Here is a 17,589-nt window from a genome sequence, read left to right on the forward strand (position 1 = left end):
TGCTGCTGCCCGCTTGGTTCCATAGACTTACCCCCAGGGCCTCCTATAGTCCTGCTCTATAAAAAGCATTACAGAGGAACCTCGGTTGTTAAATACTTTGGAAGCCGAACACTTCAGAACCCAAACACCGACAACCTGGAAGAGAATGCTTCTGTTTTTGAACGCGCCTCAGAAGTCAAACGGAGGTCCATTTTTAAAAAAGAATTTGCCAACCAGCAATTGATCCCTGGTTATCAAACGTTTTGGAAGTCGAACGGTCTTCCAGAACAGATTCTGTTCGAGAACCGAGGTTCCACTGTACAGTCGTACAGTCGTACAGCCGAATAGAATCTGTTGTGGGAGTCCATTCTACTTCCAAAACGTTTGGAAACCAAGGCGCGGCTTCCGATTGGCCTCAGGAAGCTCCTGCAGCCAATCGGAAGCCGTGGAAGCACCGCTGGACGTTCGGCTTCCAAAAGAATGTTCGACTCCCCAGGCGTTTGGGAACCGAGGTATGACGGTATTCAGAATAGTGGTTTGCACAACTGACTAAGAAAGATAATGACACAATAAAATTTAAAACAGCAACAATCAATTGGACATTTATTCCAAATCCAGTTAAAACTATTTAGTTCAATTAATTCAGTAAAATCGATGAGCTTGATCGAGTGATACCAGTTTTTCAAATTCTGATAGGTATGCCCCCCAGTGCCCCCTGCTGTTCTCTTGCCTCATAGCACCCTCTGGTTAATCCCACAGCCTGTGCTCACTCTGGGAACCACTGTTCTAAGCCAGGGGTGGGCAACCTAAGGCCTGGGGGCTGGATGCGGCCTAATCACCTTCTCAATCTGGTCCGCGGACGGTCCAGGAATCAGCATGTTTTTACATGAGTAGAATATGTCCTTTTATTTAAAATGCATCTCTGGGTTATTTGTGGGGCCTGCCTGGTGTTTTTACATGAGTAGAATGTGTGCTTTTATTTAAAATGTTGTTGTTGTTTAGTCGTTTAGTCGTGTCCAACTCTTCGTGACCCCATGGACCATAGCACGCCAGGCACTCCTGTCTTCCACTGCCTCCCGCAGTTTGGTCAAACTCATGTTCGTAGCTTCGAGAACACTGTCCAACCATCTCGTCCTCTGTTCTCCCCTTCTCCTAGTGCCCTCAATCTTTCCCAACATCAGGGTCTTTTCCAAGGATTCTTCTCTTCTCATGAGGTGGCCAAAGTATTGGAGCCTCAGCTTCACGACCTGTCCTTCCAGTAAGCACTCAGGGCTGATTTCCTTAAGAATGGGTAGTGTGAGGGACAGGGGATATCGCGAAGTCCCTCCCCTCCTGAGTTCAAGCCCATCCCCGAGCACAGGGGAAAGCAGAGAGAGTTCCGATTCCAGTGGGGGAAGCAGGAAGTCGTGTCCGAGGCTCAGGCAAGGTAGAGGAGCCAGGGTACCAGGTGGGACAGGAAGGGGCAAATAAGGGGGGGAGACCCATCCCCCCAACTCCGGAATTACGCAGAAAGAGGAGGGGAAAGAGGATGGGTCTGCCAAAGCTTTTGTGTTGGAGAAAGACACGCCAAAAGCCATTCGGAGGTTCTGAACCCGACTGAACACCTAGCTCCGTGTATATAGCAATGACTTCAGCGCTGTAAATACGCAGCACCAATAAAAGAATAAAATGCAGAGCTGTGTAGAGTCGTTACTCTGAAGTAGCCCGCTCCGGCCACTGTGACAGCAACCTCCGAATCTTTTTTTGGGCTACTTTGGAGTTGCCGGGATGAGTGCGTCAGAGGCGGAGAAATGGCGGCAGATCGCGGAGAAAGCCCAACAGGACCTGCAGCAACTGGCGCTGCAGGCACAGGGGGAATTAAAGGCAGCTAAAGAAGAAACCAAGAAGGTCCAGGAGGACCGGCTACAACTTGCGGAACAGGTGAGAGCGCTTCAGGAGAAAGAGCAGCAATTAAGGGCGGTGGCGGTAGAGCTCCAAAACAAGCTGGATGCCGAGAAAAACAAGGCGGGAGGGCCCCCCCAACTCCAAGTGCTGCCAGGAAGGAGAGCGGGGACCCTAGTAAGCAAGTTCAATGGAGACCCGAGGGAATATCATGGCTTTGAGACTGAGATCGTGTATGCTCTTGAGCTGCACCATGATGAGTTCCCTGATGATGAGCACAGGGTAGCGTTTATTGTGGAACACCTTACAGGGGCAGCCAGGGAGTGGCTAAGACCGTTAATAGCGACAAAAAATCCTTGCATGAAGAATGTCAAACTATTTCTAGAGGCTTTAAAAACTATGTATGCGTCCGATAGCCATATGGACCAGACCAAGGAGGAACGGCATAATTTAAGGCAAAGAACAATGACAGTTCGCGAATATTGGGCGAGATTCACCATGCTAGTGCACAGACTGGGGTGGGAACTGCACTCGCCTCCGATGGAAGCGGCGTTCTACCTGGGATTGAATGAGGATGTGAAAGATGAGCTCTCGAGAGGTCCAAAGCCCAGTAATATGGATCAGCTGAGCAAAGCGGCTCTGGCGGTGGGGGTGAGACAGGAATCCCGGTGGAACGACAAGCAAGCAACGCGCGCAAAGCGGGCTTGGTTCCCACGGTCGCAGGAGAAGCCACTCCCCCAACAACCCTTCCAAGCCACGCCTGGGACCAGCCAGGACCAGGAACCCATGCAAATTGATAGCGCGCGCGCGCGCGGGCTTTTCAAACCCCAGCGGCGACAAGACGCAAGGAGGGAAGGGGCGGGAATTGCTTTCTCTGCAACTCCCCCCAGCATCTCATCAGAGACTGCCCTCATCGCAGAGAGTGGCAAGGAAAGGCGGGAACGGCTGTGCCCTCCCCCACTGACGCAGCACCACAGCAGGGAAACGGGAAAGCCTGGTTGCAGGAGACAAGGGGCAGCAGCCAGGCGCAGTCAGCAGACAACAGCCCCAGCCCGCCCACCCGCACAGCACGGAGCAGAGCCAGCCCACCCCTCCCAGAGCAGGAGTGGTTCTAGAAGTGACGTTAACGCTCCCAAATGGCTATCCCCTGACAGTCCTCGCCTTAATTGACAGTGGTGCATCTGCCAACTTCTTCTCGAGAAACTTTGCAGAAGAGCACCAAATACAGCTTCTGCAGCTGGACTTTCCCTTGCACGTAGCCACCATTGACGGCAGGGAGCTGCTGGGAGGGGCCATCACTCATCAAACCCCCCCCCCATGAGAATGACGGTGGGAAGGCACTCTGAGACACTGGCATTCAACGTCACCACCATCTCAGACCCCCCCATCGTCTTGGGGATGAGCTGGCTGGCGCGCCACGACCCCTCCATCAGTTGGCACCAGAGATGCATCACGTTTGGGTCGGACTTTTGTCTGGAACATTGCATGCAGCACCAACCAGGGGAGGGGCCTCCAATAGCCACGGTGGCCACCATGCACGTCAAAGGGGGTGAGGCGATACCCAAACCATACTGGGACCTGCAGGAGGTCTTCAGCGAAGCGGAGTCCGACCACCTGCCCCCACACAGGTCTTTTGACTGCCAGATCAACCTGGTGCCAGGGGCAACGATACCCCCAGCCAAGCTGTACGCCATGTCAGATCAGGAGCTGGAGGATCTGCGTGCGTTTATAGACAAGAACCTCAAACGGGGGTTCATCAGAGAAAGCAAGGCAGCAGGGGGCAGCCCGGTCTTCTGGGTGGACAAGAAAGACACGCAACAGCGCCGTCTTGTGGTGGATTTTAGACGACTGAATTCAGTGACAGAGCCAGTGGCTTTCCCCATGCCCAGAGTGGACGATCTCCTGACAGCGGCACGCAGGGGCAAGATTTTCACCAAGCTAGACCTAAGGGGGGCGTACAACTTGATCAGGATCCGGGAAGGCGATGAATGGAAAACCACGATGTTCACGCCTCTGGGCTCTTTTGAATATCTGGTGATGCCCTTCGGGCTGCAAGGGGGCTCAGCATGCTTCCAGGCCTTCATGCACCACGTCCTGGGGTCCCTCCTCTTCAAGAACTGCTTGGTCTTCCTAGATGACATCCTTATCTATTCCATTGACCCAGTGCAGCATGTGAAGGATGTCAGGGAGGTGTTGCAGCGCCTGAAGGAGAACGACCTGTATGTGAAGCTGGAGAAGTGCAAGTTTCACACCAAAGAGGTGGACTTCCTAGGCTACAGGCTGTCAGACAAGGGGCTGGCGATGGACAAGGACAAGGTGCAGGCCATCCTGGACTGGCACAGCCCCAGGACGCGCAAAGATGCCCAACGCCTACTAGGCTTCGCTAACTTCTACAGGAAGTTCATCAAGAACTTCTCTCGTGTCACGGCTCCCATCACCGACTGCCTGAGAGGCAAGCAGAAGTTCCGGTGGACACCGGAGGCGCAAGCAGCGTTCGAAAGCCTCAAAAGGGTGTTCGCTTCAGACCAGCACCTGTTCCACGTGGTGCAGGATGCGCCCCTACGCCTGGAGACAGATGCTTCAGACAAGGCTTTGGGAGCGATTCTGTTGCAACTGGACGCCAACAGAGAGTGGAGACCCTGTGCCTTCTTCTCCAGGAAGCTGACCCAGCCAGAACGCAACTACACAGTTTTTGATAGGGAACTTCTCGCGATCCACGCTGCGTTCCAGCACTGGCGACACTTCCTGGTGGGCGCCAAGCACCCCATCCAGGTGTGCACAGACCACAAGAACCTGGAGTTCTGGAGAACTGCCAGGGTGCTCAACCAGCGGCAGATACGGTGGGCAGAGTTCTTCTCGAACTTCAACTTCTCCATCCACTACATCCCGGGGGAGCAGAATGTCAGGGCGGATGCCCTATCCCGCAAGCCAGAGTACATGGAGGAGGAGTTGCCACCAGCACCCAGGCACATTTTCCCCCCATCAGCATGGTCCTGCGGAGCAGCAGTGGTGAGCGAGGCAGAACTCACAGCACTGACAGCAGCTGATGAATTTGCCACCCGCATCTTCAGAGAACTGAGAGGGGGGAGGGAGCAGGCAAAAGACTTCACAGACCGCAGGGGGCTGCTTTTCTACAAGGGGGCACTGTACCTGCCCACCACCCAGCTTAGACGTAAGGTCCTCAAGCAGATGCACGACAACCCAACGGCGGGTCATTTTGGAAGGGACAAAACCGCTCACCTAGTCATGAGACACTTCTGGTGGCCAGGGGTGCGGGAAGATGTCAGAGACTATGTACGGGGCTGTGACACCTGCCAACGAGCAAAGGTGGTCAGAGCAGCACCAGCAGGGTTGCTGGAGCCATTAGCCACCCCGCACAGGCCGTGGGAAGTAGTGTCAATGGACTTCATCACAGACCTGCCGTCGTCCAGGGGCAAGACCGCAGTGTTGGTGGTGGTGGACCTTATGTCCAAAATGTGCCATTTTATACCGTGTGCCAGGGCGGTCTCTGCAGAAGAGACAGCCAAACTGTTTGTTGACCACGTCTTCAGATTGCATGGATTACCTTTAAGGGTTATTTCGGATAGAGGCCGCCAATTTGTTTCCAGGTTCTGGAGGCGGCTCATGAACCTCCTGCAGGTGGAGGTCAGCTTGTCGACGGCTCGGCACCCGCAGACCAATGGACAGGCAGAGAGGGTCAACGCCATTCTGCAGCAGTACCTGAGATGCTACGTCAGCCAGAGGCAAACGGACTGGGTGGATCGCCTGCCACTGGCAGAATTTGCCTACAACAATGCGGTGCACGTCTCCACAGGGGTGTCGCCCTTTAAGGCCAACTACGGGCGCGACCTCAGATCTTTCCCGGAGAGGGAGGGGGAGGAGGAGGAGGAGGGCCCGCAGGCAGAGGATTGGGCAGAAGAGCTGGAGACGGTGCACCAGCAGCTCAGAGAACACTTGGAGAGGGCCAAGGAAGCGTACAAAAAGGGGGCAGATCGCCACAGGCGACCGGGGGAGGTCATCAGGGTGGGGGACAAGGTTTGGTTGTCCTCGGAGGGCCTTCCCACCAGAGGGCGGTGCAAGAAGCTGGCACCCAGAAGGTTGGGCCCTTTCACGGTCACGCAGCAGGTAAACCCGGTGGCATACAGGCTGGCACTGCCAGAGGACATGAGGGTGCATCCAGTGTTTCATAGATCGCTGCTGTCACCGTACTGGGAAAGCAGCAGGCTCCGAGGCAGCGAACAAACCCCCGAGGGAGGAGGGGAGAGGGAAGGCAGGGAGCAACTCAATGAGGCCACGGCCATCCTTGATTCACGGAGAGGGGTGGGGGGCCTGGAGTACCTCATGGCATGGGAGGATGCTCCACCGTCACAGAATGAATGGGTCCCAGCCACTCAGATACAGGAGGAATTCCTGGTAGAAGAATTTCACGCCCTCTTTCCCCACAGACCGAAGCCCTGGCACATGGAAAGGGAGGGGGAGGGGGAGGAAGCACGGGAGAGCAGTTCACCATGGCGCTGGGAAGCGGAGTTTGAGGAACCAGAGGACGAGGTATGGGCGTCACCGAGATCCACCCAGTCAGAGGAAGAAGCAGATTGGCAGAACATTTTTACCCCCACCAGCTCTGACGCCACGGACTTTTTAGGATTCCCGTCCTCCCAGGCGGAAGGGGGGGGCTCGCAGGACTGGGGGGAGGTGTTCACACCAACGGGCTCGGAAAGTACTGAGTTCTTAGGCTTCCAGTCGTCACCGACACCTGGGGGGAACCTGGGGAGGGGAGAAGGAGAGCTTGGGAGGGGGGTGGATGTGAGGGACAGGGGATATCGCGAAGTCCCTCCCCTCCTGAGTTCAAGCCCATCCCCGAGCACAGGGGAAAGCAGAGAGAGTTCCGATTCCAGTGGGGAAGCAGGAAGTCGTGTCCGAGGCTCAGGCAAGGTAGAGGAGCCAGGGTACCAGGTGGGACAGGAAGGGGCAAATAAGGGGGGGAGACCCATCCCCCCAACTCCGGAATTACGCAGAAAGAGGAGGGGAAAGAGGATGGGTCTGCCAAAGCTTTTGTGTTGGAGAAAGACGCGCCAAAAGCCATTCGGAGGTTCTGAACCCGACTGAACACCTAGCTCCGTGTATATAGCAATGACTTCAGCACTGTAAATACGCAGCACCAATAAAAGAATAAAATGCAGAGCTGTGTAGAGTCGTTACTCTGAAGTAGCCCGCTCCGGCCACTGTGACAGGTAGGTTTGATCTTCTTGCAGTCCATGGGACTCTCAAGAGTCTCCTCCAGCACCATAATTCAAAAGCATCAATTCTTCGGCGATCAGCCTTCTTTATGGTCCAGCTCTCACTTCCATACATCACTACTGGGAAAACCATAGCTTTAACTATACAGACCTTTGTCGGCAAGGTGATGTCTCTGCTTTTTAAGATGTTGTCTAGGTTTGTCATCGCTTTTCTCCCAAGAAGCAGGCGTCTTTTAATTTCGTGACTGCTGTCACCATCTGCAGTGATCAAGGAGCCCAAGAAAGTAAAATCTCTCACTGCCTCCATTTCTTCCCCTTCTATTTGCCAGGAGGTGATGGGACCAGTGGCCATGATCTTAGTTTTTTTTGATGTTGAGCTTCAGACCATATTTTGTGCTCTCCTCTTTCACCCTCATTAAAAGGTTCTTTAATTCCTCCTCACTTTCTGCCATCAAGGTTGTGTCATCTGCATATCTGAGGTTGCTGATATTTCTTAATTTCTTCCGGCAATCTTAATTTAAAATGTATCTCTGGGTTATTTGTGGGGCCTAGGAATTCGTTCATTTCCCCCCCCAAAGTCCGGCCCCCCACATGCTCTGAGGGACGGAGGAAAGGCCCACGGCTGAAAAAAGGTTGCTGACCCCTGTTCTAAGCCGTGAAAAATTATGGGGCGACAATACAGAAAGAAAGCTCATGGGTAGAGCCAGTGCTTTTTTCCCCTAAAAAATGTTTAGGAGTAATCTCATTTTCCTACTCATATTGAAGTACTGCCCCTCAATGAGGCCAAACTTAGTTTCACAAAATGTTTAGGGCATAGCTGCCAAGTTCTCCCTTTTTTAAAGGGAAATTCCCTTATGCTGAATAGGCTTCCTCGTGAGAAAAGAGAAAACTTGACAGCTATGGTTTAGCGGTATGCATACCCCTGCATCCCCCCAGAAAAAAATGCGCTGGGTAGGGCAATACAACGGCTACATCTGAGTGATCTGTCCTCCTGACTGAGTTCAAGCCATGTTCCTCCCTCGCTCCTCCCCTTTGGGACTTTATTACACAAATACAGAGTTTCCCGTTACTCTCCAAATTCACACTACTATGCCATCGTGATGGTGACACACCTTGGCTGTATAAATATCTTTTCCCTAAGCAACCTCTATAAATAATATGATTGCTTGCATTTGCGTTGTTAGAGAGAGAGACAAAGTTCAGCCTTTCTCCAACAAGGAAATGAAACAACTTAACCTGTTTCTCCAAGGTGCACCGAGAAACAAACAGTCTTTCCTGCATGAATACTTCTTCTCCAAGGGAAAAGAATCATTCTCTGGACGTCCCTGCTGAGCATCTATGCCGAAAAGGTAACCAAGAGCATCTTGAATTGTTTGGGCCTCTTACAAAAGCAGGGTTTGTGAAATGAAGCAACTGACTGGTCCATGGAGTCTCTATTTACCAGGAACTGGTAAGCTTGGCAGACCGGAATCCTAGGAGAGTTAGCAAGCAGAAGCTCATTCCAGGCACAGCCCCTGGAGGGAACTTTTCAGGTCACAGAATAACAGTTCAGTGAATTCTCCAGAGTGGTTCTCTCCAGTTTTATACAAATGAACGGTGAGGGATGGATGGGAATGGCAAGAAAAGCAGGTAAGGTAAGAGTTTATGCTCTCGGGCCCTTTTGGCAGGCCCTATTCATTCACCTTAATAAACCTGACTATGTCTGAAAAATACAAAGGATTTAAAAGCTGAATATATCACATAGGTTATCTTTTATCCTATTACAGTACTTTCTGCTTCTACTGAAAGAAATACAGATGATAGATAGATAGATATAGATAGATAGATAGATATAGATTGATTAGATAGATAGATAGATAGATAGATAGATATAGATGATAGATAGATATAAATAGATAGATAAGAGAGAGAGAGAGAGCACACGCTTTTTTTCTGGGGGGATGCGAGGGGATGCATACCCCTAAACATTTTGTGAATCTAAGTTTGGCCTCTTTGTGGGGCAAAAAAAAGAGCACTGAATAGATAGATAGATGGATAGATAGATGGATGGATGATCTAAAACAAGGATGGATGATCTAAAACAAGGATGGATGATATAAAACAAGGACATGGGTCAGTGTGAACAAGTGAAATGTTGAGGACTACTAACTTGTGGCAGAGGCAGATTTAGGGCAGCACAGCCAGTTCTGCCGCACAGGGCATCAAGCCAAGGGGGGGGGCACTGCAGGGTGTTGCAACTATGATGTAGTGAATTGAGCAGAGCAGAAGGTGAGGCAGGGAGCTGCTGGATTTTGACCTTGCACAGAGCGCCACTGAAATTCAAAAGATCAAAGTTCCCCCCACCTCACTTGTGGGCCGACAAAAGGCCCCACTGGATTTTCAGGACAGTGGCTAATTCTTTTTTTACCTATAACCACAATGCTCAAGTATTATTGTTCCAGTTGCTAGAAGTGAGCTGAGGGGGTCTCCTTATACCGGTACCTCTTTCCTACAGCAGAGACGTGAAGGATCTCTCTCCATATGGACCTACCCAGACCCTGAAATAAACATTGGAGGCCCTTCTTTGTGTGCCTCCCCCACGAGAGGGCCAAAAGGTGGCAACACGAGAACAGGCCTTTTCTGCAGTGGCTCCCTGTTTGTGGAATGCTTGGCTGGCACCTTCATCATGCACTTTTAGGCACCAGGCAAAAACATTCCTCTTCTACCAGGCCTTTGGCTGATCTGTGGGTTAAACCACAGAGCCTAGGGCTTGCCGATCAGAAGGTCGGCGGTTCGAATCCCGCGACGGCGTGAGCTCCCGTTGCTCGGTCCCAGCTCCTGTCAACGTAGCAGTTCGAAAGCACGTCAAAGTGCAAGTAGATAAATAGGTACCGCTCCGGCGGGAAGGTAAACGGCGTTTCAGTGCGCTGCTCTGGTTCGCCAAAAGCGGCTTAGTCATGCTGGCCATATGACCTGGAAGTTGTACGCCGGCTCCCTCGGCCAATAATGCGAGATGAGCGCTGCAACCCCAGAGTCGGTCATGACTGGACCTAATGCTCAGGGGTCCCTTTACCTTTACCCTTTACCCCTTTTAAATGTGTTTGTGCGAGGGAGTGGGGGTGTTATTGGTTTGTGTGGTTTTTTGTTCCTGTTTTTATCGTGTATTTTGTGTTTCTTTGTACTGTATTTTTATATTGTGTACTGCCCTGAGATCTATGGATGAAGGGCAGTACACAAATTTAATCATAATCATAATCATGCAGTACCTTTATAAGAAAAAGAAACAATAAGTTTTGGTTCTGGTTCTGTGTGTCTCCTGATATGATGGGGAAACTCTGTTATCAGGCTCATCCCCCCATGTTCTGGGTGCCAATCTTGCTGCCTGACAGGGCTCACTCAGTGCAGTCCTATAGCTGCCCAGATCTGCCTTTCCTAGGAAGCGCAGCAGAATCAGGGGAGTGAGAGCCAGTGTGGTGTAGTGGTTAAGAGCGGTAGCCTCGTATTCAGGTGAACTGGGTTCGCGTCCCCGCTCCTCCACATGCAGCTGCTAGTCACACTTCTCTGAAGTCTCTCAGCCTCACTTACCGCACAGAGTGTTTGTTGTGGGGGAGGAAGGAAAAGGAGAATGTTAGCCGCTTTGACACTCCTTAGGGTAGTCCTTTGGACAGTGTCCTCGAAGCCACCAACATGAGTCTGACCAAACTGCGGGAGGCAGTGGAAGACAGGAGTGCCTGGCGTGCTCTGGTCCATGGGGTCATGAAGAGTCAGTCGGACACGACTAAACGACTAAACAACAACAACAAGGGTAGTGATAAAGCGGGATATCAAATCCAAACTCTTCTTCTTCTTCTTCTTTCTGGCTTGAGGCTGGCCAGCTGCAGACCAGACAGGGTGGGAATTGCAAGTCATATCTGCTTTGCATAGGGAGGTGATTACCAAAGTGACCCAGTCTCCCTGCAGGAAGACAACTTGCACGCACTAGGAAAAAGGTTTTATGCTATCTGTTGTGGTAATGATCAGCCTGCAGGGCATTGTGTTTGCATGTGAGCCCTGGCTCATAGCTGCCAAGTTGCGAGGAAGCCTATTCAGCATAAGGGAAAATCCCTTTAAAAAAGGGATAACTTGGCAGCTATGCCCTGGCTAGCAGTGAAGTGTAGGTGGGTTCCCACGAGGCAAGACACAGTGATAACAGCAAGAACGTTTCTTGAACTACATAACTGGGAAACAGAGGCAAAGCAACTACTTATATACATTTCTGAAGGCTTGTGCCATGTCCCATTCCCAACGTGATTGGTTGTCTACATTTCCAAACTGCGAATCATGACTCTAGAGCAGGCATCCCCAAACTGCGGCCCTCCAGATGTTTTGGCCTACAACTCCCATGATCCCTAGCTAATAGGACCAGTGGTTGGTGAAGATGGGAAATGTAGTCCAAAACATCTGGAGGGTCGAAGTTTGGGGATGCCTGCTCCATACCTGCCAAGTTGCTGTCAGAGAAATAAGGGACCGGGCCGGAAATAGCAGACCGGAAGTAGTGCTGCCGCCATTTTGGAACTGGGCAGAGCATGCTCAGAAGTGACTTTTGATTCTGCTTTGCCCAGTTCCAAAATGGCCGCCACGCCAGAAGTCGCACTGCAGCCATTTTGGAACTGGGCAGAGCAGCATCAAAAGTCGCTTCTGAGCATGCTCCGCCCAGTTCCAAAATGGCCACCGGGCCAGAATAAACCAGGGGGAAACAAAAAAATCTGTTTTTTCAGCTAGGAACAGCTGGAAAAATAGGGATTTCCCAAGAAAAACGGGAGACTTGGCAGCTATGGCCTGCTCTAGAGTTCAAGGGCCAATGGCAGAGGCCCAAATCCTGAAATGTTCTGTGATTGGACAACATGTATTGAATCAGAACACAGGAGCTCAGAATCCTTAGTCCAGACTCAAGCTCAGGCAAGCACATGATACTGAATACATCACAAGCAGGCTGAAACGAAATGGGGGAAACCAGGCATAGGGCCCCCTAAGCTGCATGGGGCAAGACCTCTGTGAGTACCAGGCATACCTACCTATAAACCAGCTCAATGCAAGATCTGGAAGGCAAGATGCAACTACAGCATCCCTGGCAAATTGTGGTCCAGTTTCTGCTTAGATGCCTCCAGCGAAGGAGGGCTCGGCGCTTCCCAAGTCCATCTGTTCCACTATAAAACAGCTGTTACCATTAGGACTCTTCTCCTGATGCTTAGCCGAAATCTGTTTCCCGGCCATTTCCACTCATTACATAATTTGGGCATGAAATCTGCATGGCAGCCCTTCAGATGTCATTCGAAGAGAACAACCATGTTTATCTTACCTGTCTAATATCTGTATTCCGCCAGTCTAATATGAGGTATGCAGTGCCAGGGTGTCAAACTGTCAACTTGTAAATATTTTGATAAAGAAATAGATTTCACTGCTGTTTCTTTCAGCTGAACATCCAAGGAAAGGATGGCCTTTCATGATGGTTTATCTCACACTCAGCAGATACTCCTGGCAATCTTCTGCTTCCCACTGCTGCCCTTCTATCTCTGCTACTTGTGTAAGTAGGAAGTGTAACTTGAACGTTAATAGCCCGCATACATGGGAGTAAGTCTTACACATCTTATTCCATACCCCAGTGAACTCAGCGAGAATTGCTTCTGAACGTGTAGAGTTGCACAACAAAACAGGTCTGAGGAAGTTGCCGTCTAAAGGGCAGCCTTTAGATGAAGGAGATTTAATTCAAGAATTCCGCCTTTAGTTCTATGAGCCCACTCACCTGTGAGTAAAATGCAAAATAGCTGGCGACTGGTTTTAACATTTCATACACTTTGTTGTATGGTTTTATGTGTAACTGTTGTAAACCACTCTGATAATTTTTATGAATAGTGTGGTGTGTGTGGTGTGGTGTGTGTGTGTGTGGTGTGTGTGTGTATTCTATAAATAAAATTCCCTCCAAATGCCCCCTTTATTCCCAGCCTGCTCCACCTGCCTTTCCCCAATTCCTTTTCCTTCCCTTCTGCCCATCAGCAGAGAACTAAAATTCCCACATTGTTTTCTCAGAGCAACCTCACCCTGTCTCTGCCTTGGAAAACAGCCAATGAAAACAGAGTGATGATGTTCTTACAACCTTATCATTTAGCAAGATAATATATATTCATTATAGGTTTTAATGTCTATCTGTATCTATCTATCTATCTATCTATCTATCTATCCATCCAGGGCCGTCTTAAGTATATTTGGCGTCCTGGCACGATGGATCCTCCGGCGCCCCCACCCCGCCCCCGTTTCCCAGGCGGAGCTGCGAGGGGGTGCCGCTCTGCGGCGGGTTGGCGGGCGCCGCTCCACAGCGGGTGGGTGGGCGCAGCTGTGCAGCACCCCCCTGGCGGGCAGGCGCCCTGGCGCCCTGCGCCACCCAGCCTGGCCGTAGGGCCGGCCCTCTATCTATCTATCTATCTATCTATCTATCTATCTATCTATCTATCTAATCTACAGTGGTGCCTTGCAAGCCGAATTTAATTCGTTCCACGAGTCAATTCGTTTTGTGAAAAATTCGTCTTGCGAATCGCGGTTTCTCATAGGAATGCATTGAAATTTCTTTTTCTTTGCCCATAGGAACGCATTAATTAAATTTCAATGCATCCCTATGGGAAACCGCGATTCGCAAGACGAATTTTTCGCAAAATGAATTCGTCTCGCGAGTCACCATCAGATCACCATCAGATCGCAAAAAGCATTTGTCTTGCGAAAAATTCGTCTTGCAGGGCATTTGTATCTCTAATTTGTGCTTAGGTTGTGTGCTGGTTTCCAGACTTGTCACACACCTTTTGCATCAGAATCACTCCTGTGAGGGACAGGGAATATCGCGAAGTCCCTCCCCTCCTGAGCTCCAGCCCATCCCCGAGAGCAGGGGAAAGCAGGGAGAGTTCCGTCTCAAGTGGGGAAGCAGGAAGTGGGGTCCGAGGCTCAGACAGGGTAGCGGAGCCAGCGCCCCAGGTGAGACAGGAAGGGGGAAGCAAGGGGGGCAGACCTGTCCCCCCAACTCCGGAATTGCGCAGAAAACATAGGGGGAAGAGGATGGGTCTCCCCAAGTTGTTATGTTGGAGGAAAACGCGCCAAGCGCCATTCGGAAGTTCTGATTCAAGCGGATAAGATGTGTCTCTGTAAATAGCACTGCCTTCGGCACTGTAAATACGCAGCACCAATAAAAAGATAAAATGCAGAGCTGTGTAGAGTCGTTACTCTGAAGTAGCCCACTCTGGCCACTGTGACAACTCCTCATAAAACTGCTGCTAAATTATGCACGAATACCCAAGATCCAAAGCAAGGGACTTGTGCTGCTTCTGTGCCAGTCCTTTGTTCTGGAATTGCTGCCCTTCTTTCACTCCATCATTGCCAACCCTCGGCTGGGAAGAAATTAGGACAGAAGGAGAAGGTAGACCTGAAGAAGAGAGCTATTGACCATCAGGCATGTTCCCTATGTTTCGTTTTGTAATAATGATGTCTCTGTAGGCTTTGCAACGAGTGAAGAGGATAAAGGGCAGCCTGGCTCCCTTGGTGAGTGGATATCCAAATCCTATTCCATTTATTTCTTTTTATACTTTGGATTGCATCCTTAGGCCTTCATTTCTCTTCACTGATTTTTAACCAGATTGGATGTAAGATGTTCGTAGACTCTAGGAGTTAACATTTTAATGTATTTTTGTAGGAGGGGACCCAGGTGGCGCTGTGGTTAAACCACTGAGCCTAGGGCTTGCTGACCAGAAGGTTGGCGGTTCGAATCCCTGTGACGGGGTGAGCTCCTGTTGCTCGGTCCCAGCTCCTGCCAACCTAGCAGTTCGAAAACACGTCAAAATGCAAGTAGATAAATAGGAACCGCTACAGCGGGAAGGTAAACGGCGTTTCCAAGTGCTGCTCTGGTTCGCCAGAAGCTGCTTTGTCATGCTGGCCACATGACCTGGAAGCTATACGCCGGCTCCCTCGGCCAATAATGCGAGATGAGCGCGCAACCCCAGAGTCGGTCACGACTGGGCCTAATGGTCAGGGGTCCCTTTACCTTTACCTAATTTTTGTAGGAAGCCGCCCAGAGTGGCTGAGGAAACCCAGCCAAATGGGCGGGGTACAAATAATAAATTATTATTATTATTATTATTATTATTATTATTATTATTATTATTTAGGAGTTAACACTTGGCGTAACAGCCTGCAGTCTAACTTGTACAGTGGTACCTTGGTTTTCGAACGTAATCCGTTCCGGAAGACCGTTTGAGTTCTGAAACGTTCGAAAACTGAAAACTCAGCAGTCGACAGCTAGACCTCAGGATCTTGCACCCAGCATCTTCGACTTCCGAGGCATGTTTGAAAACTGAAGCATTTACCTCTGGGTTTACGGCATTTGTAAACCGAAATGTTTGTCAACGGAGACGTTCGGAAACTGAGGTACCACTGTACAATCCAACATACCTGCCAATTTCCTCTCTGAAAAATAAGGGACCGGACCGAAAGTAGCATACCGGAAGTAGTGCGGCGGCCATTTTGGAACTGGGCGGAGCATGCTCAGAAGTGACTTTTGATGCTGCTGTGCCCAGTTCCAAAATGGCTGCCACACCAGAAGTCGCGCTGCAGCCATTTTGGAACTGGGCAGAGCAGCATCAAAAGTCGCTTCTGAGCATGCTCCGCCCAGTTCCAAAATGGCCGCCGCGCCAGAATAAACCAGGGAAAAACAAAAAAATCCATTTTTCCGGCTGGGAACAGCTGGAAAAACAGGGGTTTCCCGGGGAAAACGGGAGACTTGGCAGCTATGCAATCCAATGGTTGGAGCTGAGAGGGTGGAATATTGTAGCTGGAGGTAAAAGTTGAACAAACACCTCTGAGGTCTCAGACTCTGTGTGAGCCAGTTTTCACTCAATTATCTCTGAAGAGTGAGGGAGTGATCTCAGCCTATCTGGTCGCAGCTGAAGATCCCCACCCAAACCTCCCTTATGTGGGTTGTATGGCAGCAGCTGCAAAGCACCAGCAGGTTCCAGCGAGATCTCACTAGATCTCGCCGGAAGCTGCTGCCGCTGCAGCTTCTCCACCAATGGTGGAGGTGGCAGGGAGGGTGGGCCCCTAGGGGCATGCCACCTTTTGCGGTTCAGCCCTGAGTTATTCCCAAATTCAGGTGTCATTTCCCCAATCAAAGCTTCCCTTTTCCCAAAGCCCCCCCCCCCGCCCCCCCTGCACACATGTGAGAAAGACCGGCACAATACAAGCCAGAGCAGTGATGGTGAATTGTATTTTTCCAACAGATCAAGTAGAAGAAGGGACGGTGCAGCAATCAAATAGACAGCGCAGATTAGCCGGTGAGAGAAATGTGTTCTCAGGATGGTAAAGCTTTCCACAGGGGCACTGCTGTCAATTTATTTGGCCAGTTTTGCTCCGTGGTGCCACAGTTAGTTCCTTGTTATGTCTGTGCATGTCTAATGGCCTGGATCTTGTTGGAGAGTTTTCCTCCTCGTGCTCTGCGTCAGGAAGATTTTGGGCATCACATGGCAGGACAGAGTCTCCAAGAAAGATGTGCTCTCCCAAACCCACATTCCCAGCATGCTCGCACTCCTGTCTCAGCAACGTCTACACTGCCTTGGTCATGTCCACAACCAGGGACGTGGGTGGCGCTGTGGTCTAAACCACCGAGCCTCTTGGGCTTGCCAATTGGAAGGTCGGCAGTTCGAATCCCCGTGGCGGGGTGAGCTCCTGTTGCTCTGTCCCAGCTCCTGCCAACCTAGCAGTTTGAAAGCATGCCAGTGCAAGTAGATAAATAGGTACCATTGCAGCGGGAAGGTAAACGGCATTTCCATGCGCTCTGGTTTCCGTCACAGTGTTCCGTTGCGCCAGAAGCTGTTTAGTCATGCTGGCCACATGACCCGGAAAACTGTCTGCGGGCAAACGCTGGCTTCCTTGGTCTGAAAGCCAGATGAGCACCACAACCCCATAGGTGCCTTTGACTGGACTTAACTGTCCAGGGGTCCTTTACCATGTCCACACAATGGAAGATGGCAGGATCCCCAGGAATATACTGTATGGGAAGCTGGTTTAAGGCTCCAGGCAGACCATCTATGCCTTACAAAGATGTCTGCAAACCTGACATAAAGGCTGGCAACATCAACCCTGCTATGTGGGAAGACCTTGCATGCAAACACATGCAAACACGGTAGTTTAATTAACCAACTAAACTATAAGAAGAAGAAGAGTTTGGAGTTGATATCCCGCTTCATCACTACCCTAAGGAATCTCAAAGCGGCTAACATTCTCCTTTCCCGTCCTCCCCCGTCCTCCCCCACAAACACTCTATGAGGTGAGTGAGGCTGAGAGACTTCAGAGAAGTGTGACTAGCCCAAGGTCACCCAGCAGCTGCATGTGGAGGAACGGAGACGCGAACCCGGTTCCCGCTTTATCACTACCCTAAGAAATCTCAAAGCGGCTAACATTCTCCTTTCCCGTCCTCCTCCACAACAAACACTCTATGAGGTGA

At 50.8% G+C, this 17,589-nt stretch overlaps 1 protein-coding gene across 1 annotated transcript in view; it reads left to right on the top strand.

Annotated features, from left to right (window-relative positions):
* Positions 1 to 8,178: 8,178 nt before the first annotated feature.
* LOC118080903 (kyphoscoliosis peptidase-like) overlaps positions 8,179 to 17,589 on the top strand; it is a 29,506-nt gene continuing 20,095 nt past the window's right edge. Inside the window, exons 1-4 of the mRNA XM_088660213.1 lie at positions 8,179 to 8,446; positions 12,530 to 12,639; positions 14,592 to 14,636; positions 16,367 to 16,420. Coding sequence (XP_088516339.1) covers positions 12,549 to 12,639; positions 14,592 to 14,636; positions 16,367 to 16,420 — 190 coding nt within the window. The 5' untranslated portion in view covers positions 8,179 to 8,446; positions 12,530 to 12,548. The remainder of the gene's footprint in view (positions 8,447 to 12,529; positions 12,640 to 14,591; positions 14,637 to 16,366; positions 16,421 to 17,589) is intronic.

This window comes from Zootoca vivipara, unplaced genomic scaffold, assembly GCF_965207765.1.
Source record: "Zootoca vivipara unplaced genomic scaffold, rZooViv2.hap1.1 HAP1_SCAFFOLD_36, whole genome shotgun sequence".
Classification (NCBI taxonomy): Eukaryota; Metazoa; Chordata; class Lepidosauria; order Squamata; family Lacertidae; genus Zootoca; species Zootoca vivipara.